This window comes from Dendrobates tinctorius, unplaced genomic scaffold, assembly GCF_039654945.1.
Source record: "Dendrobates tinctorius isolate UK_male_01 unplaced genomic scaffold, ASM3965494v1 ptg000332l, whole genome shotgun sequence".
NCBI lineage: Eukaryota > Metazoa > Chordata > Amphibia > Anura > Dendrobatidae > Dendrobates > Dendrobates tinctorius.
Genome location: NW_027361998.1, coordinates 8,243,206 through 8,265,681, shown reverse-complemented (window position 1 = coordinate 8,265,681; position 22,476 = coordinate 8,243,206). Strand labels below are relative to the sequence as shown.

The 22,476-nt window shown below is 45.0% G+C and overlaps 1 protein-coding gene across 2 annotated transcripts in view; it reads left to right on the top strand.

The window, feature by feature from the left end:
• Nucleotides 1-3,877: 3,877 nt before the first annotated feature.
• SCARA3 (scavenger receptor class A member 3) overlaps nt 3,878-22,476 on the top strand; it is a 148,859-nt gene continuing 130,260 nt past the window's right edge. For both annotated transcript variants that reach the window (XM_073561969.1, XM_073561968.1), the window contains exon 1: nt 3,878-4,232. In XM_073561969.1, the coding sequence (XP_073418070.1) occupies nt 4,226-4,232 (7 nt within the window). In that variant the 5' untranslated portion in view covers nt 3,878-4,225. The remainder of the gene's footprint in view (nt 4,233-22,476) is intronic.

Below are 22,476 nucleotides of genomic sequence, written 5' to 3'. Positions count from 1 at the left end.
ATGCATAAAGCATGTGGGAACATGATGCGGGGAATCTGGTTATGGTAAAACTTTTGGCTCTGCCACACAGGGATAGATTAGGTTAATGTGTTGAGGCGATAGGCCAGTCTGAATAAATGCGTTTTCAGGACACGCTTAAAATTGTGGGGATTGGGGACTAATCGTATTGACCTGGGAAGTGCATTCCAAAGAATTGGCGCGGCACGTGTAAAGTCTTGGAGAAGGAAGTGGGAGGTTCTGACTATTGAGGATACTAACCTCAGGTCATCAGCAGAACGGAGGGCGCGGGTAGGGTGGTATACTGAAACAAGGGAGGAGATGTAGGGTGGTGCTGAGCTATGGAGGGCTTTGTGGGTGAGGGCAATAAGTTTATACTGAATTCTGGAGTGGATGGGTAGCCAGTGTAATGACTGGCACAAGGTAGAGGCATCGGTGTAACGATTGGTGAGGAATATGATCCTGGCTGCAGCATTCAAGACAGATTGGAGAGGGGAGAGTTTGGTAAGAGGGAGACCGATTAGAAGAGAGTTACAATAGTCGAGACGAGAATGAATAAGAGAAACAGTAAGAGTTTTTGCTGAGTCAAAAGTAAGAAAAGGTCGAATTCTAGAAATGTTTTTGAGATGCAGATAACAAGAGCGAGCCAGTGATCGAATGTGGGGGGCAAAGGAAAGCTCGGAATCAAGTATGACCCCAAGACAGCGGGCCTGTTGCTGGGGAGTAATAGTGGAGCCACCCACAGAAATAGCAATGTCGGGTATAGGTACATTAGTAGAGGGAAGAAACACCAGGAGTTCAGTCTTTGACAGGTTCAGTTTCAGATATAGTGAGGACATGATGTCAGACACAGCGTTTAGACAATCGCCGGTGTTTTCTAGAAAGGCTGGCGTGATGTCAGGAGAGTGGACCAGGCATTACAGGAGTTTAGAGATGAAGGGAAGATTAGAGACAGGTCTATAGTTAGCGGCACAGTTTTGGTCGGGGGATGGTTTTTTAAGTAGTGGATGTATGATGGCATGTTTAAATGAGGAGGGAAAAATACCAGAAGAGAGAGAGAGGTTAAATATTTTAGTTAGGTGAGGGGTGACAGCAGGGGAAAGGGACTGGAGGAGATGTGACGGAAATGGGTCACTGGTGCAAGTAGTTGGGCGAGAAGATGCAAGGAGCCTGCTTACTTCTTCTTCTGTGACTGGTTCAAAATCAGAGAGGGAGCTAGATGCAGTGGGGGAGGGAGGACAGTGCATGGTATGAGGTGATTGGGAGATAATTTCCTGTCGGATCTGGTCAATTTTTTCTTTGAAGTAATTGGCCAGATCGTCAGCTCGGAGCTCCGTGGTTGGGGCCTGTACGCTTGGGTTGAGAAGAGAATGAAAAGTGTCAAAGAGACGTTTCGGGTTATTGGACAGTGAGGTGATGAGGGTGTTGAAATAGGCTTGTTTGGAGAGGTGAAGGGCAGTGTTGTATGTTCTAAGCATAAACTTATAATGGATGAAATCTTCGGGTAGATTGGATTTTCTCCACAGACGTTCGGCGCACCTGGAGCACCGCTGCAGGAAACGTGTTTGCGGGGTGTGCCAGGGTTGTCGCCGTCTGCGTTGTGGTGTTCTATGTATAGGGGGTGCAAATTCATCCAGGGCACTTTGAAATGTTTCATTGTAATGCTTCAATGCAGAATCAGGACATGAGAGGGAGGAGATAGGGGCCAATGAAGACTGCAAGTTCTTCATAAGTTTCTGGGTGTTAATGGCCTGTATGTTTCTATAAGTCTGGACAGTGGGGGTGACCTGAGCAGCCTGGCAGTTCTTGATAGAGAATGAAAGAAGATTGTGGTCAGAGAGCGGGAGAGGGGAGTTTGCAAAATCATCCACTGCACAAAGCGGAGAGAAGACCAAGTCGAGGGAGTTCCCGTCTTCATGCGTTGGAGAATTAGTAAGCTGCGAAAGGCCAAACGAGGAGGTTAGAGATAAAAGGTGATGTCACAGTACAGGGATAATACACACAGTGATGTCACAGTACAGGGATAATGCACACAGTGATGTCACAGCACAGGGATAATACACACAGTGATATCACAGTACAGGGATAATACACACAGTGATGTCACAGTACAGGGATAATACACACTGTGATGTCACAGTACAGGGATAATACACACTGTGATGTCACAGTACAGGGATAATACACACAGTGATGTCACAGTACAGGGATAATACACACTGTGATGTCACAGTACAGGGATAATACACACAGTGATATCACAGTACAGGGATAATACACACAGTGATGTCACAGTACAGGGATAATACACACAGTGATGTAACAATACAGGGATAATACACACAGTGATATCACAGTACAGGGATAATACACGCAGTGATGTCACAGTACAGAGATAATACACGCAGTGATGTCACAGTACAGGGATAATAAACAGTGATGTCACAGTACAGGGATAATACAGCCAGTGATGTCACAGTACAGATATAATATACACAATGATGTCACAGTACAGGGATGATAAAAAGTGATGTCACAGTACAGGGATAATACACACAGTGATGTCACAGTACAGGGATAATACAGCGAGTGATGTCACAGTACAGATATAATATACACAATGATGTCACTGTACAGGGATAATGCACACAGTCATGTCACAGTACGGGATAAAACACACAGTGATGTCACAGTACAGAGATAATACACACAGTGATGTCACAGTACAGGGATAACACAGAGTGATGTCACAGTACAGGGGTAATACACACAGTGATGTCACAGTACAGTGATAATACACACAGTGATATCACAGTACCGAGATAATACACATAGTGATGTCACAGTACAGGGATAATAAACAGTGATATCACAGCACAGAGATAATACACACAGTGATGCTACAGTACAGGCATAATAAACAGTGATGTCACAGAACAGGGATAATACACACAGTGATGTCACAGTACAGGGATAATAAACAGTGATGTCACAGTACAGGGATAATACAGACAGTGATGTCACAGTACAGGGATAATAAACAGTGATGTTACAGTACAGAGATAATACACAAAGTGATGTCACAGTACAGGGATAATACACACAGTGATGTCACAGTACAGAGATAATACAAACAGTGATGTCACAATACAGGGATAATACACACAGTGATATCACAGTACAGGGATAATACACAGAATGATGTCACAGTACAGGAACAATACACACAGTGATGTCACAGTACAGCAATAATACATGCAGTGATGTCACAGTACAGGGATAATACACACAGTGATGTCACAGTACAGGAACAATACACACACAGTGATGTCACAGTACAGGGATAATACATGCAGTGATGTCACAGTACAGGGATTATGCACACAGTGATGTCACAGTACAGGGATAATACACACAGTGATGTCACAGTACAGAGATAATACACACAGTGATATCAGCACAGGGATAATACACGCAGTGATTTCACAGTACAGGGATAATATACACAGTGATGTCACAGTACAGGGATAATACACACAGTGATGCCACAGTACAGAGATAATACACACAGTCATGTCACAGTACAGAGATAATACACAAAGTTATTTCACAATACAGGGATAATACACACAGTGATGTCACAGTACAGGGATAATGCACATAGTGATGTCACAGTACAGGGATAATACACACAGTGATGTCACAGTACAGGGATAATACACACAGTGATGCCACAGTACATGGATAACACACACAGTGATGTCACAGTACAGGGATAATACACACAGTGATGTCACAATACGGGGATAATGATGCACTTCTTGGGACCCCCAATTTATCTACCTGTCAGTTTTTGCAGCGTAAGACAGATGCTGCCCCCTCCCCCTCCAGGACCCTACATTTGTTTGCCATTATTTGGGTGGGAGCAGTGATCTCCCTGCTCTGTGTCAGATTTCTCCTGGCTGTACTGGAAAACAGCCCATTTTTTTTTTTGTAGACTGAGTCTGGAGCAGTGGAGCCGTGGAGAATCGCAGGAGGCAAACCCTGACGACAGCTCCTCACACCCAGGGCGCACACTGTCGCGATGACCTGCTCGGCTCTTCCTGTCGTTACCGATCCTGTGAGAACGTGAATGGGGGGCGATCGTCCGAGGCTCCGAGGGGGAGATGAGATGAGACTGAGACGTCGTCTGTCCTAGAGAAGACCCCGATCTGTGCAGCAGGGAACAATGAGAGGTAGGTCGCATTGGCCCCTGATTGACCACAGACGTGACCGCTGCTGCCAAGCATCAGACCGACCACTTCTGTCTACTGGGATGAATGCAGGTTGACATCACTGTGTATTATCCCTGTACTGTGAAATCACTGTGTGTATAGTTCCTGTACCGTGACCTCACTGTATGTATTATCCCTGTACTGTGACATCACTGTGTGCAATATCCCTGTACTGTGACATCACTGTGTGTATTATCCCTGTACTGTGACATCACTGTGTGTATTATCCCTGTACTGTGACAGCACTGTGTGTATTATCCCTGTACTGTGACATCACTGTGTGCATTATCCCTGTACTTTGACATCACTGTGTCCATTAATTCTGCACTGTGACATCACTGCGTGTATTGTCTCTGGACTGTGACATCACTGTGTGTATTATCTCGGTACTGTTACATCACTGTGTGCATTATGCCTGTACTTTGACATCACTGAGTGTATTATCCCTGTACTGTGAAATCACTGTGTGTATTATCAATGTACTGTGACATCACTGTGTGTATTATCCCTGTACTGTGACATCACTGTGTGTATTATCCCTGTACTGTGACATCACTGTGTGTATTATCCCTGTACTGTGACATCACTGTGTGCATTATCCCTGTACTGTGACATCACTGCGTGTGTTATCCCTGTACTGTGACATCACTGTGTGTATTGTTCCTGTACTGTGACATCACTGTGTGTATTATCCCTGTACTGTGATATTACTGTGTGCATAATCCCTGTACTGTGACATCACAGCGTGTATTATCCCTGTACTGTGACATCATTGTGTGTATTGTTCCTGTACTGTGACATCACTGTGTGTATTATCCCTGTGTTGTGACATCACTGCGTGTATTATCCCTGTACTGTGACATCACTGTGTGTATTGTTCCTGTACTGTGACATCACTGTGTGTATTATCCCTGTTCTGTGACATCACTAAGTGTATTATCCCTGTTCTTTGACATCACTGCGTGTATTATCCCTGTACTGTGAAATCACTGTGTGTATTACGTCGGTACTGTGACATCACTGTGTGTATTATCCCTGTACTGTGACATGACTGTGTGTATTATCCCTGTACTGTGACATCACTGTGTGTATTATCCCTGTAATGTGAAATCATTGTGTTATATCCCTGTACTGTGACATCACTGTGTGTATTATCTCTGTACTGTGAAATCACTGTGTGTATTATCTCCGTACTGTGATATCACTATGTGCATTTTCCCTGTACTGTGAAATCACTTTGTGCATTATCCCTGTACTGTGAATTCACTGTGTGTATTATCTCGGTACTGTGACATGACTGTGTGCATTATCCCTGTACTGTGACACCACTGCACGAATTATCCCTGTACTGTGAAATCACTGTCTGTATTATCCCTGAACTGTGACATTACAGTGTGCATTATCCCTGTACTGTGACATCACTGTGTGCATTATCACTGTACTGTGACATCATTGCGTGTATTATCCCTGTACTGTGAAATCACTGTGTGTATTATCCCTGTACTGTGACATCACTGTGTGTATTATCCCGGTACTGTGAAATCACTGTGTGTATTATCCCTGTACTGTGACATCACTGTGTGTAATATCTCTGTACTGTGACACCACTGCGTGAATGATCCCTGTACTGTAAAATCACTGTCTGTATTATCCCTGTACTGTGACATCACTGTGTGTATTATCACTGTACTGTGACATCACTGTGTGTATTATCCCGGTACTGTGAAATTACTGTGTGTATTATCCCTGTACTGTGACATCACTGTGTGTAATATCTCTGTACTGTGACACCACTGCGTGAATGATCACTGTACTGTGAAATCACTGTCTGTATTATCCCTGTACTGTGACATCACTGTGTGTATTATCCCTGTACTGTGACATCCCTGTGTGCATTATCCCTGTACTGTGACATCACTGCGTGTATTATACTTGTACAGTGAAATCACTGTGTGTATTATCCCGGTACTGTGAAATCACTGTGTGTATTATCCCTGTACTGTGACATCACTGTGTGTATTAACCCTGATCTGTGACATCACTGTGTGTATTGTTCCTGTACTGTGACATCACTGTGTGTATTATCCCTGTACTGTGACACCACTGTGTGTATTATCCCTGTACTGTGACACCACAGCGTGTGTTATCCCTGTACTGTGACACCACTCCGCGTGACACCACAGCGTGTGTTATCCCTGTACTGTGAAATCTCTGTCTGCATTATCCCTGTACTGTGACATCACTGAGTGTATTATCCCTGTACTGTGAAATCACTGTGTGTATTATCCCTGTACTGTGACATCACTGTGTGCATAATCCCTGTACTGTGACATCACTGCGTGTATTATCCCTGTACTGTGAAATCACTGTGTGTATTATCTCGGTACTGTGACATTTCTGTGTGCATTATCCCTGTACTGTGACATCACTGTGTGTATTCTCCCCGTAGTGTGACATCACTGTGTATTATCCCTGTACTGTGAAATCACTGTGTGTATTATACCTGTACTGTGACATCACGGTGTGTATTATCTTGGTACTGTGACATTACTGTGTGCATTATCCCTGTACTGTGACATCACAGTGTGTATTCTCATTGTACTTGACATCACTGTGTGTATTATCCCTGTACTGTGAAATCACTTTGTGTATTCTCCCTGTACTGTGACATCACTTTGTGTATTATCCCTGTACAGTGAAATCACTGTGTGTATTATCCCTGTACTGTGACATCACTGTGTGTATTATCCCTGTACTGTGACATCACTGAGTGCATTATCCCTGTACTGTGAAATCGCTGTGTGTATTATCCCTGTACTGTGACATCACTGTGTGTATTATCCCTGTACTGTGACACCACTGTGTGTATTATCCCTGTATTGTGTCACCACTGCATGTATTATCCCTGTACTGTAAAATCACTGTGTGAATTATCCCTGTACTGTGACATCTATAGTCCTTTGTTATCAGGCAGTACAGGGTGACAGTGACTGTGATTAGTATACAGGATCTCCATCTATTGTCCTCTGTTATCAGCCAGTGCAGGGTGACAGTGGCTGTTATTAGTAAAGAGGATCTCCATCTATTGTCCTCTGTTATCAGTCAGTGCAGGGTGACAGTGACTGTGATTAGTATAGAGGATCTCCATTTATTGTCCTCTGTTATCAGCCAGTGCAGGGTTACAGTGACTGTGATTAGTATAGAGGATCTCCATCTATTGTCCTCTGTTATCAGCCAGTGCAGGGTGACAGTGACTGTGATTAGTATAGAGGATCTCCATCTATTGTCCTCTGTTATCAGCCAGTGCAGGGTGACAGTGGCTGTGATTACTATAGAGGATCTACATCTATTGTCCTCTGTTATCAGCCAGTGCAGGGTGACAGTGGCTGTGATTAGTGTTGAGGATCTCCATCTATTGTCCTCTGTTATCAGCCAGTGCAGGGTGACAGTGGCTGTGATTACTATAGAGGATCTCCATCTATTGTCCTCTGTTATCAGCCAGTGCAGGGTGACAGTGACTGTGATTAATATAGAGGATCTCCATCTATTGTCCTCTGTTATCAGCCAGTGCAGGGTGACAGTGGCTGTGATTAGTATAGAGGCTCTCCATCTATTGTCCTCTGTTATCAGCCAGTGCAGGGTGACAATGGCTGTGATTAGTATAGAGGATCTCCATCTATTGTCCTCTGTTATCAGCCAGTGCAGGGTGACAGTGACTGTGATTAGTATAGAGGATCTCCATCTATTGTCCTCTGTTATCAGCCAGTGCAGGGTGACAGTGGCTGTGATTAGTATAGAGGATCTCCATCTATTGTCCTCTGTTATCAGCCAGTGCAGGGTGACAGTGGCTGTGATTAGTATAGAGGATCTCCATCTATTGTCCTCTGTTATCAGCCAGTACAGGGTGACAGTGGCTGTGATTACTATAGAGGATCTCCATCTATTGTCCTCTGTTATCAGCCAGTGCAGGGTGACAGTGGCTGTGATTAGTATAGAGGATCTCCATCTATTGTCCTCTGTTATCAGCCAGTACAGGATGACAGTGACTGTGATTAGTATAGAGGATCTCCATCTATTGTCCTCTGTTATCAGCCAGTGCAGGGTGACAGTGACTGTGATTAGTATAGAGGATCTCCATCTATTGTCCTCTGTTATCAGCCAGTACAGGATGACAGTGACTGTGATTAGTATAGAGGATCTCCATCTATTGTCCTCTGTTATCAGTCAGTGCAGGGTTACAGTGACTGTGATTAGTATAGAGGATCTCCATCTATTGTCCTCTGTTATCAGCCAGTACAGGATGACAGTGACTGTGATTAGTATAGAGGATCTCCATCTATTGTCCTCTGTTATCAGCCAGTGCAGGGTGACAGTGACTGTGATTAGTATAGAGGATCTCCATCTATTGTCCTTTGTTATCAGGCAGTACAGGGTGACAGTGACTGTGATTAGTATACAGGATCTCCATCTATTGTCCTCTGTTATCAGCCAGTGCAGGGTGACAGTGGCTGTTATTAGTAAAGAGGATCTCCATCTATTGTCCTCTGTTATCAGTCAGTGCAGGGTGACAGTGACTGTGATTAGTATAGAGGATCCCCATCTATTGTTCTCTGTTATCAGCCAGTGCAGGGTGACAGTGACTGTGATTAGTATAGAGGATCTCCATTTATTGTCCTCTGTTATCAGCCAGTGCAGGGTTACAGTGACTGTGATTAGTATAGAGGATCTCCATCTATTGTCCTCTGTTATCAGCCAGTGCAGGGTGACAGTGGCTGTGATTACTATAGAGGATCTACATCTATTGTCCTCTGTTATCAGCCAGTGCAGGGTGACAGTGGCTGTGATTAGTGTTGAGGATCTCCATCTATTGTCCTCTGTTATCAGCCAGTGCAGGGTGACAGTGGCTGTGATTACTATAGAGGATCTCCACCTATTGTCCTCTGTTATCAGCCAGTGCAGGGTGACAGTGACTGTGATTAATATAGAGGATCTCCATCTATTGTCCTCTGTTATCAGCCAGTGCAGGGTGACAGTGGCTGTGATTAGTATAGAGGCTCTCCATCTATTGTCCTCTGTTATCAGCCAGTGCAGGGTTACAGTGACTGTGATTAGTATAGAGGATCTCCATCTATTGTCCTCTGTTATCAGCCAGTACAGGATGACAGTGACTGTGATTAGTATAGAGGATCTCCATCTATTGTCCTCTGTTATCAGCCAGTGCAGGGTGACAGTGACTGTGATTAGTATAGAGGATCTCCATCTATTGTCCTTTGTTATCAGGCAGTACAGGGTGACAGTGACTGTGATTAGTATACAGGATCTCCATCTATTGTCCTCTGTTATCAGCCAGTGCAGGGTGACAGTGGCTGTTATTAGTAAAGAGGATCTCCATCTATTGTCCTCTGTTATCAGTCAGTGCAGGGTGACAGTGACTGTGATTAATATAGAGGATCTCCATCTATTGTCCTCTGTTATCAGCCAGTACAGGATGACAGTGACTGTGATTAGTATAGAGGATCTCCATCTATTGTCCTCTGTTATCAGCCAGTGCAGGGTGACAGTGACTGTGATTAGTATAGAGGATCTCCATCTATTGTCCTCTGTTATCAGCCAGTGCAGGGTGACAGTGACTGTGATTAGTATAGAGGATCTCCATCTATTGTCCTTTGTTATCAGGCAGTACAGGGTGACAGTGACTGTGATTAGTATACAGGATCTCCATCTATTGTCCTCTGTTATCAGCCAGTGCAGGGTGACAGTGGCTGTTATTAGTAAAGAGGATCTCCATCTATTGTCCTCTGTTATCAGTCAGTGCAGGGTGACAGTGACTGTGATTAGTATAGAGGATCCCCATCTATTGTTCTCTGTTATCAGCCAGTGCAGGGTGACAGTGACTGTGATTAGTATAGAGGATCTCCATTTATTGTCCTCTGTTATCAGCCAGTGCAGGGTTACAGTGACTGTGATTAGTATAGAGGATCTCCATCTATTGTCCTCTGTTATCAGCCAGTGCAGGGTGACAGTGGCTGTGATTACTATAGAGGATCTACATCTATTGTCCTCTGTTATCAGCCAGTGCAGGGTGACAGTGGCTGTGATTAGTGTTGAGGATCTCCATCTATTGTCCTCTGTTATCAGCCAGTGCAGGGTGACAGTGGCTGTGATTACTATAGAGGATCTCCACCTATTGTCTTCTGTTATCAGCCAGTGCAGGGTGACAGTGACTGTGATTAATATAGAGGATCTCCATCTATTGTCCTCTGTTATCAGCCAGTGCAGGGTGACAGTGGCTGTGATTAGTATAGAGGCTCTCCATCTATTGTCCTCTGTTATCAGCCAGTGCAGGGTGACAATGGCTGTGATTAGTATAGAGGATCTCCATCTATTGTCCTCTGTTATCAGCCAGTACAGGATGACAGTGACTGTGATTAGTATAGAGGATCTCCATCTATTTTCCTCTGTTATCAGCCAGTGCAGGGTGACAGTGAATATGATTAGTATAGAGGATCTCCATCTATTGTCCTCTGTTATCAGCCAGTGCAGGGTGACAGTGACTGTGATTAGTATAGAGGATCTCCATCTATTGTCCTCTGTTATCAGCCAGTGCAGGGTGACAGTGGCTGTGATTAGTATAGAGGATCTCCATCTATTGTCCTCTGTTATCAGCCAGTGCAGGGTGACAGTGGCTGTGATTAGTATAGAGGATCTCCATCTATTGTCCTCTGTTATCAGCCAGTACAGGGTGACAGTGGCTGTGATTACTATAGAGGATCTCCATCTATTGTCCTCTGTTATCAGCCAGTGCAGGGTGACAGTGGCTGTGATTAGTATAGAGGATCTCCATCTATTGTCCTCTGTTATCAGCCAGTGCAGGGTGACAGTGACTGTGATTAGTATAGAGAATCTCCATCTATTGTCCTCTGTTATCAGCCAGTACAGGGTGACAGTGACTGTGATTAGTATAGAGGATCTCCATCTATTGTCCTCTGTTATCAGCCAGTGCAGGGTGACAGTGACTGTGATTAGTATAGAGGATCTCCATCTATTGTCCTCTGTTATCAGCCAGTGCAGGGTGACAGTGACTGTGATTAGTATAGAGGATCTCCATCTATTTTCCTCTGTTATCAGCCAGTGCAGGGTGACAGTGAATATGATTAGTATAGAGGATCTCCATCTATTGTCCTCTGTTATCAGCCAGTGCAGGGTGACAGTGACTGTGATTAGTATAGAGGATCTCCATCTATTGTCCTCTGTTATCAGCCAGTGCAGGGTGACAGTGGCTGTGATTAGTATAGAGGATCTCCATCTATTGTCCTCTGTTATCAGCCAGTGCAGGGTGACAGTGGCTGTGATTAGTATAGAGGATCTCCATCTATTGTCCTCTGTTATCAGCCGGTACAGGGTGACAGTGGCTGTGATTACTATAGAGGATCTCCATCTATTGTCCTCTGTTATCAGCCAGTGCAGGGTGACAGTGGCTGTGATTAGTATAGAGGATCTCCATCTATTGTCCTCTGTTATCAGCCAGTGCAGGGTGACAGTGACTGTGATTAGTATAGAGGATCTCCATCTATTGTCCTCTGTTATCAGCCAGTACAGGGTGACAGTGACTGTGATTAGTATAGAGGATCTCCATCTATTGTCCTCTGTTATCAGCCAGTGCAGGGTGACAGTGACTGTGATTAGTATAGATGATCTCCATCTATTGTCCTCTGTTATCAGCCAGTGCAGGATGACAGTGGCTGTGATTAGTATAGAGGGTCTCCATCTATTGTCCTCTGTTATCAGCCAGTGCAGGGTGACAGTGGCTGTGATTAGTATAGAGGATCTCCATCTATTTTCCTCTGTTATCAGCCAGTGCAGGGTGACAGTGGCTGTGATTAGTATAGATGATCTCCATCTATTGTCCTCTGTTATCAGCCAGTGCAGGGTGACAGTGACTGTGATTAGTAGAGAGGATCTCCATCTATTGTCCTCTGTTATCAGCCAGTGCAGGGTGACAGTGACTGTGATTAGTATAGATGATCTCCATCTATTGTCCTCTGTTATCAGCCAGTACAGGATGACAGTGACTGTGATTAGTATAGAGGGTCTCCATCTATTGTCCTCTGTTATCAGCCAGTGCAGGATGACAGTGGCTGTGATTAGTATAGAGGATCTCCATCTATTGTCCTCTGTTATCAGCCAGTGCAGGATGACAGTGGCTGTGATTAGTATAGATGATCTCCATCTATTGTCCTCTGTTATCAGCCAGTGCAGGGTGACAGTGGCTGTGATTAGTATAGAGGATCTCCATCTATTGTCCTCTGTTATCAGCCAGTGCAGGGTGACAGTGACTGTGATTAGTATAGATGATCTCCATCTATTGTCCTCTGTTATCAGCCAGTACAGGATGACAGTGACTGTGATTAGTATAGAGGGTCTCCATCTATTGTCCTCTGTTATCAGCCAGTGCAGGATGACAGTGGCTGTGATTAGTATAGAGGATCTCCATCTATTGTCCTCTGTTATCAGCCAGTGCAGGGTGACAGTGGCTGTGATTAGTATAGATGATCTCCATCTATTGTCCTCTGTTATCAGCCAGTGCAGGGTGACAGTGGCTGTGATTAGTATAGAGGATCCCCATCTATTGTCCTCTGTTATCAGCCAGTGCAGGATGACAGTGGCTGTGATTAGTATAGAGGATCTCCATCTATTTTCCTCTGTTATCAGCCAGTGCAGGATGACAGTGGCTGTGATTAGTATAGAGGATCTCCATCTATTGTCCTCTGTTATCAGCCAGTGCAGGTTACAGTGGCTGTGATTAGTATAGAGGATCTCCATCTATTGTCCTCTGTTATCAGCCAGTGCAGGGTGACAGTGGCTGTGATTAGTATAGATGATCTCCATCTATTGTCCTCTGTTATCAGCCAGTGCAGGGTGACAGTGACTGTGATTAGTATAGAGGATCTCCATCTATTGTCCTCTGTTATCAGCCAGTGCAGGGTGACAGTGGCTGTGATTAGTATAGAGGATCTCCATCTATTGTCCTCTGTTATCAGCCAGTGCAGGGTGACAGTGACTGTGATTAGTATAGATGATCTCCATCTATTGTCCTCTGTTATCTGCCAGTGCAGGGTGACAGTGGCTGTGATTAGTATAGAGGATCCCCATCTATTGTCCTCTGTTATCAGCCAGTGCAGGATGACAGTGGCTGTGATTAGTATAGAGGATCTCCATCTATTGTCCTCTGTTATCAGCCAGTGCAGGGTGACAGTGGCTGTGATTAGTATAGATGATCTCCATCTATTGTCCTCTGTTATCAGCCAGTGCAGGGTGACAGTGACTGTGATTAGTATAGAGGATCTCCATCTATTGTCCTCTGTTATCAGCCAGTGCAGGGTGACAGTGACTGTGATTAGTATAGAGGATCTCCATCTATTGTCCTCTGTTATCAGCCAGTGCAGGGTGACAGTGACTGTGATTAGTATAGATGATCTCCATCTATTGTCCTCTGTTATCTGCCAGTGCAGGGTGACAGTGGCTGTGATTAGTATAGAGGATCCCCATCTATTGTCCTCTGTTATCAGCCAGTGCAGGATGACAGTGGCTGTGATTAGTATAGAGGATCTCCATCTATTGTCCTCTGTTATCAGCCAGTGCAGGGTGACAGTGGCTGTGATTAGTATAGATGATCTCCATCTATTGTCCTCTGTTATCAGCCAGTGCAGGGTGACAGTGGCTGTGATTAGTATAGAGGATCCCCATCTATTGTCCTCTGTTATCAACCAGTGCAGGATGACAGTGGCTGTGATTAGTATAGAGGATCTCCATCTATTTTTCTCTGTTATCAGCCAGTGCAGGGTGACAGTGGCTGTGATTAGTATAGAGGATCCCCATCTATTGTCCTCTGTTATCAGCCAGTGCAGGGTGACAGTGGCTGTGATTAGTATAGAGGATCTCCATCTATTGTCCTCTGTTATCAGCCAGTGCAGGGTGACAGTGGCTGTGATTAGTATAGATGATCTCCATCTATTGTCCTCTGTTATCAGCCAGTGCAGGGTGACAGTGGCTGTGATTAGTATGGAGGATCTCCATCTATTGTCCTCTGTTATCAGCCAGTGCAGGGTGACAGTGGCTGTGATTAGTATAGAGGATCTCCATCTATTGTCCTCTGTTATCAGCCAGTGCAGGGTTACAGTGACTGTGATTAGTATAGAGGATCCCCATCTATTGTCCTCTGTTATCAGCCAGTGCAGGATGACAGTGGCTGTGATTAGTATAGAGGATCTCCATCTATTGTCCTCTGTTATCAGCCAGTGCAGGGTGACAGTGGCTGTGATTAGTATAGAGGATCTCCATCTATTGTCCTCTGTTATCAGCCAGTGCAGGGTGACAGTGGCTGTGATTAGTATAGAGGATCTCCATCTATTGTCCTCTGTTATCAGCCAGTGCAGGGTGACAGTGACTGTGATTAGTATAGAGGATCCCCATCTATTGTCCTCTGTTATCAGCCAGTGCAGGGTGACAGTGGCTGTGATTACTATAGAGGATCTCCATCTATTGTCCTCTGTTATCAGCCAGTGCAGGGTGACAGTGACTGTGATTAATATAGAGGATCTCCATCTATTGTCCTCTGTTATCAGCCAGTGCAGGGTGACAGTGGCTGTGATTAGTATAGAGGCTCTCCATCTATTGTCCTCTGTTATCAGCCAGTGCAGGGTGACAATGGCTGTGATTAGTATAGAGGATCTCCATCTATTGTCCTCTGTTATCAGCCAGTACAGGATGACAGTGACTGTGATTAGTATAGAGGATCTCCATCTATTTTCCTCTGTTATCAGCCAGTGCAGGGTGACAGTGACTGTGATTAGTATAGAGGATCTCCATCTATTGTCCTCTGTTATCAGCCAGTGCAGGGTGACAGTGACTGTGATTAGTATAGAGGATCTCCATCTATTGTCCTCTGTTATCAGCCAGTGCAGGGTGACAGTGGCTGTGATTAGTATAGAGGATCTCCATCTATTGTCCTCTGTTATCAGCCAGTGCAGGGTGACAGTGGCTGTGATTAGTATAGAGGATCTCCATCTATTGTCCTCTGTTATCAGCCAGTTCAGGGTGACAGTGGCTGTGATTACTATAGAGGATCTCCATCTATTGTCCTCTGTTATCAGCCAGTGCAGGGTGACAGTGGCTGTGATTAGTATAGAGGATCTCCATCTATTGTCCTCTGTTATCAGCCAGTGCAGGGTGACAGTGACTGTGATTAGTATAGAGAATCTCCATCTATTGTCCTCTGTTATCAGCCAGTACAGGGTGACAGTGACTGTGATTAGTATAGAGGATCTCCATCTATTGTCCTCTGTTATCAGCCAGTGCAGGGTGACAGTGACTGTGATTAGTATAGAGGATCTCCATCTATTGTCCTCTGTTATCAGCCAGTACAGGGTGACAGTGGCTGTGATTACTATAGAGGATCTCCATCTATTGTCCTCTGTTATCAGCCAGTGCAGGGTGACAGTGGCTGTGATTAGTATAGAGGATCTCCATCTATTGTCCTCTGTTATCAGCCAGTACAGGGTGACAGTGGCTGTGATTACTATAGAGGATCTCCATCTATTGTCCTCTGTTATCAGCCAGTGCAGGGTGACAGTGGCTGTGATTAGTATAGAGGATCTCCATCTATTGTCCTCTGTTATCAGCCAGTGCAGGGTGACAGTGACTGTGATTAGTATAGAGGATCTCCATCTATTGTCCTCTGTTATCAGCCAGTGCAGGGTGACAGTGACTGTGATTAGTATAGATGATCTCCATCTATTGTCCTCTGTTATCAGCCAGTGCAGGATGACAGTGGCTGTGATTAGTATAGAGGGTCTCCATCTATTGTCCTCTGTTATCAGCCAGTGCAGGGTGACAGTGGCTGTGATTAGTATAGAGGATCTCCATCTATTTTCCTCTGTTATCAGCCAGTGCAGGGTGACAGTGGCTGTGATTAGTATAGATGATCTCCATCTATTGTCCTCTGTTATCAGCCAGTGCAGGGTGACAGTGACTGTGATTAGTAGAGAGGATCTCCATCTATTGTCCTCTGTTATCAGCCAGTGCAGGGTGACAGTGACTGTGATTAGTATAGAGGATCTCCATCTATTGTCCTCTGTTATCAGCCAGTACAGGATGACAGTGACTGTGATTAGTATAGAGGGTCTCCATCTATTGTCCTCTGTTATCAGCCAGTGCAGGATGACAGTGGCTGTGATTAGTATAGAGGATCTCCATCTATTGTCCTCTGTTATCAGCCAGTGCAGGGTGACAGTGGCTGTGATTAGTATAGATGATCTCCATCTATTGTCCTCTGTTATCAGCCAGTGCAGGGTGACAGTGGCTGTGATTAGTGTAGAGGATCCCCATCTATTGTCCTCTGTTATCAGCCAGTGCAGGGTGACAGTGACTGTGATTAGTATAGAGGGTCTCCATCTATTGTCCTCTGTTATCAGCCAGTGCAGGATGACAGTGGCTGTGATTAGTATAGAGGATCTCCATCTATTGTCCTCTGTTATCAGCCAGTGCAGGATGACAGTGGCTGTGATTAGTATAGAGGATCTCCATCTATTGTCCTCTGTTATCAGCCAGTGCAGGGTGACAGTGACTGTGATTAGTATAGATGATCTCCATCTATTGTCCTCTGTTATCAGCCAGTACAGGATGACAGTGACTGTGATTAGTATAGAGGGTCTCCATCTATTGTCCTCTGTTATCAGCCAGTGCAGGATGACAGTGGCTGTGATTAGTATAGAGGATCTCCATCTATTGTCCTCTGTTATCAGCCAGTGCAGGGTGACAGTGGCTGTGATTAGTATAGATGATCTCCATCTATTGTCCTCTGTTATCAGCCAGTGCAGGGTGACAGTGGCTGTGATTAGTATAGAGGATCCCCATCTATTGTCCTCTGTTATCAGCCAGTGCAGGATGACAGTGGCTGTGATTAGTATAGAGGATCTCCATCTATTTTCCTCTGTTATCAGCCAGTGCAGGATGACAGTGGCTGTGATTAGTATAGAGGATTTCCATCTATTGTCCTCTGTTATCAGCCAGTGCAGGTTACAGTGGCTGTGATTAGTATAGATGATCTCCATCTGTTGTCCTCTGTTATCAGCCAGTGCAGGGTGACAGTGACTGTGATTAGTATAGAGGATCTCCATCTATTGTCCTCTGTTATCAGCCAGTGCAGGGTGACAGTGGCTGTGATTAGTATAGATGATCTCCATCTATTGTCCTCTGTTATCAGCCAGTGCAGGGTGACAGTGACTGTGATTAGTATAGAGGATCTCCATCTATTGTCCTCTGTTATCAGCCAGTGCAGGGTGACAGTGGCTGTGATTAGTATAGAGGATCTCCATCTATTGTCCTCTGTTATCAGCCAGTGCAGGGTGACAGTGACTGTGATTAGTATAGATGATCTCCATCTATTGTCCTCTGTTATCTGCCAGTGCAGGGTGACAGTGGCTGTGATTAGTATAGAGGATCCCCATCTATTGTCCTCTGTTATCAGCCAGTGCAGGATGACAGTGGCTGTGATTAGTATAGAGGATCTCCATCTATTGTCCTCTGTTATCAGCCAGTGCAGGGTGACAGTGGCTGTGATTAGTATAGATGATCTCCATCTATTGTCCTCTGTTATCAGCCAGTGCAGGGTGACAGTGGCTGTGATTAGTATAGAGGATCCCCATCTATTGTCCTCTGTTATCAGCCAGTGCAGGGTGACAGTGGCTGTGATTAGTATAGAGGATCTCCATCTATTGTCCTCTGTTATCTGCCAGTGCAGGGTGACAGTGGCTGTGATTAGTATAGAGGATCCCCATCTATTGTCCTCTGTTATCAGCCAGTGCAGGGTGACAGTGGCTGTGATTAGTATAGAGGATCTCCATCTATTGTCCTCTGTTATCAGCCAGTGCAGGGTGACAGTGGCTGTGATTAGTATAGATGATCTCCATCTATTGTCCTCTGTTATCAGCCAGTGCAGGGTGACAGTGGCTGTGATTAGTATAGAGGATCCCCATCTATTGTCCTCTGTTATCAACCAGTGCAGGATGACAGTGGCTGTGATTAGTATAGAGGATCTCCATCTATTTTTCTCTGTTATCAGCCAGTGCAGGGTGACAGTGGCTGTGATTAGTATAGAGGATCCCCATCTATTGTCCTCTGTTATCAGCCAGTGCAGGGTGACAGTGGCTGTGATTAGTATAGAGGATCTCCATCTATTGTCCTCTGTTATCAGCCAGTGCAGGGTGACAGTGGCTGTGATTAGTATAGATGATCTCCATCTATTGTCCTCTGTTATCAGCCAGTGCAGGGTGACAGTGGCTGTGATTAGTATAGAGGATCCCCATCTATTGTCCTCTGTTATCAGCCAGTGCAGGATGACAGTGGCTGTGATTAGTATAGAGGATCTCCATCTATTGTCCTCTGTTATCAGCCAGTGCAGGGTGACAGTGGCTGTGATTAGTATAGAGGATCTCCATCTATTGTCCTCTGTTATCAGCCAGTGCAGGGTGACAGTGACTGTGATTAGTATAGAGGATCCCCATCTATTGTCCTCTGTTATCAGCCAGTGCAGGATGACAGTGGCTGTGATTAGTATAGAGGATCTCCATCTATTGTCCTCTGTCATCAGCCAGTGCAGGGTGACAGTGACTGTGATTAGTATACAGGATCTCCATCTATTGTCCTCTGTTATCAGCCAGTGCAGGGTGACAGTGACTGTGATTAGTATAGAGGATCTCCATCTATTGTCCTCTGTCATCAGCCAGTGCAGGGTGACAGTGGCTGTGATTAGTATAGAGGATCTCCATCTATTGTCCTCTGTTATCAGCCAGTACAGGGTGACAGTGGCTGTGATTACTATAGAGGATCTCCATCTATTGTCCTCTGTTATCAGCCAGTGCAGGGTGACAGTGGCTGTGATTAGTATAGAGGATCTCCATCTATTGTCCTCTGTTATCAGCCAGTGCAGGGTCACAGTGACTGTGATTAGTATAGAGAATCTCCATCTATTGTCCTCTGTTATCAGCCAGTACAGGGTGACAGTGACTGTGATTAGTATAGAGGATCTCCATCTATTGTCCTCTGTTATCAGCCAGTGCAGGGTGACAGTGACTGTGATTAGTATAGAGGATCTCCATCTATTGTCCTCTGTTATCAGCCAGTACAGGGTGACAGTGGCTGTGATTACTATAGAGGATCTCCATCTATTGTCCTCTGTTATCAGCCAGTGCAGGGTGACAGTGGCTGTGATTAGTATAGAGGATCTCCATCTATTGTCCTCTGTTATCAGCCAGTACAGGGTGACAGTGGCTGTGATTACTATAGAGGATCTCCATCTATTGTCCTCTGTTATCAGCCAGTGCAGGGTGACAGTGGCTGTGATTAGTATAGAGGATCTCCATCTATTGTCCTCTGTTATCAGCCAGTGCAGGGTGACAGTGACTGTGATTAGTATAGAGGATCTCCATCTATTGTCCTCTGTTATCAGCCAGTACAGGGTGACAGTGACTGTGATTAGTATAGAGGATCTCCATCTATTGTCCTCTGTTATCAGCCAGTGCAGGATGACAGTGGCTGTGATTAGTATAGAGGGTCTCCATCTATTGTCCTCTGTTATCAGCCAGTGCAGGGTGACAGTGGCTGTGATTAGTATAGAGGATCTCCATCTATTTTCCTCTGTTATCAGCCAGTGCAGGGTGACAGTGGCTGTGATTAGTATAGATGATCTCCATCTATTGTCCTCTGTTATCAGCCAGTGCAGGGTGACAGTGACTGTGATTAGTAGAGAGGATCTCCATCTATTGTCCTCTGTTATCAGCCAGTGCAGGGTGACAGTGACTGTGATTAGTATAGAGGATCTCCATCTATTGTCCTCTGTTATCAGCCAGTACAGGATGACAGTGACTGTGATTAGTATAGAGGATCTCCATCTATTGTCCTCTGTTATCAGCCAGTGCAGGGTGACAGTGGCTGTGATTACTATAGAGGATCTCCATCTATTGTCCTCTGTTATCAGCCAGTGCAGGATGACAGTGGCTGTGATTAGTATAGAGGATCTCCATCTATTGTCCTCTGTTATCAGCCAGTGCAGGGTGACAGTGGCTGTGATTAGTATAGATGATCTCCATCTATTGTCCTCTGTTATCAGCCAGTGCAGGGTGACAGTGGCTGTGATTAGTATAGAGGATCCCCATCTATTGTCCTCTGTTATCAGCCAGTGCAGGATGACAGTGGCTGTGATTAGTATAGAGGATCTCCATCTATTTTCCTCTGTTATCAGCCAGTGCAGGATGACAGTGGCTGTGATTAGTATAGAGGATCTCCATCTATTGTCCTCTGTTATCAGCCAGTGCAGGGTGACAGTGACTGTGATTAGTATAGATGATCTCCATCTATTGTCCTCTGTTATCAGCCAGTACAGGATGACAGTGACTGTGATTAGTATAGAGGGTCTCCATCTATTGTCCTCTGTTATCAGCCAGTGCAGGATGACAGTGGCTGTGATTAGTATAGAGGATCTCCATCTATTGTCCTCTGTTATCAGCCAGTGCAGGGTGACAGTGGCTGTGATTAGTATAGATGATCTCCATCTATTGTCCTCTGTTATCAGCCAGTGCAGGGTGACAGTGGCTGTGATTAGTATAGAGGATCCCCATCTATTGTCCTCTGTTATCAGCCAGTGCAGGATGACAGTGGCTGTGATTAGTATAGAGGATCTCCATCTATTTTCCTCTGTTATCAGCCAGTGCAGGATGACAGTGGCTGTGATTAGTATAGAGGATCTCCATCTATTGTCCTCTGTTATCAGCCAGTGCAGGTTACAGTGGCTGTGATTAGTATAGATGATCTCCGTCTATTGTCCTCTGTTATCAGCCAGTGCAGGGTGACAGTGACTGTGATTAGTATAGAGGATCTCCATCTATTGTCCTCTGTTATCAGCCAGTGCAGGGTGACAGTGGCTGTGATTAGTATAGATGATCTCCATCTATTGTCCTCTGTTATCAGCCAGTGCAGGGTGACAGTGGCTGTGATTAGTATAGAGGATCCCCATCTATTGTCCTCTGTTATCAGCCAGTGCAGGATGACAGTGGCTGTGATTAGTATAGAGGATCTCCATCTATTGTCCTCTGTTATCAGCCAGTGCAGGGTGACAGTGGCTGTGATTAGTATAGAGGATCTCCATCTATTGTCCTCTGTTATCAGCCAGTGCAGGGTGACAGTGACTGTGATTAGTATAGAGGATCTCCATCTATTGTCCTCTGTTATCAGCCAGTGCAGGATGACAGTGGCTGTGATTAGTATAGAGGATCTCCATCTATTGTCCTCTGTCATCAGCCAGTGCAGGGTGACAGTGACTGTGATTAGTATAGAGGATCTCCATCTATTGTCCTCTGTCATCAGCCAGTGCAGGGTGACAGTGGCTGTGATTAGTATAGAGGATCTCCATCTATTGTCCTCTGTTATCAGCCAGTGCAGGGTGACAGTGGCTGTGATTAGTATAGATGATCTCCATCTATTGTCCTCTGTTATCAGCCAGTGCAGGGTGACAGTGGCTGTGATTAGTATAGAGGATCCCCATCTATTGTCCTCTGTTATCAGCCAGTGCAGGGTGACAGTGGCTGTGATTAGTATAGAGGATCTCCATCTATTGTCCTCTGTTATCAGCCAGTGCAGGATGACAATGGCTGTGATTAGTATATAGGATCTCCATCTATTGTCCTCTCTTATCAGCCAGTGCAGGATGACAGTGGCTGTGATTAGTATAGAGGATCTCCATCTATTGTCCTCTGTTATCAGCCAGTGCAGGGTGACAGTGACTGTGATTAGTATAGAGGATCTCCATCTATTGTCCTCTGTTATCAGCCAGTGCAGGGTGACAGTGGCTGTGATTAGTATAGATGATCTCCATCTATTGTCCTCTGTTATCAGCCAGTGCAGGGTGACAGTGGCTGTGATTAGTATAGAGGATCTCCATCTATTGTCCTCTGTTATCAGCCAGTGCAGGGTGACAGTGGCTGTGATTAGTATAGATGATCTCCATCTATTGTCCTCTGTTATCAGCCAGTGCAGGGTGACAGTGGCTGTGATTAGTATAGAGGATCCCCATCTATTGTCCTCTGTTATCAGCCAGTGCAGGGTGACAGTGGCTGTGATTAGTATAGATGATCTCCATCTATTGTCCTCT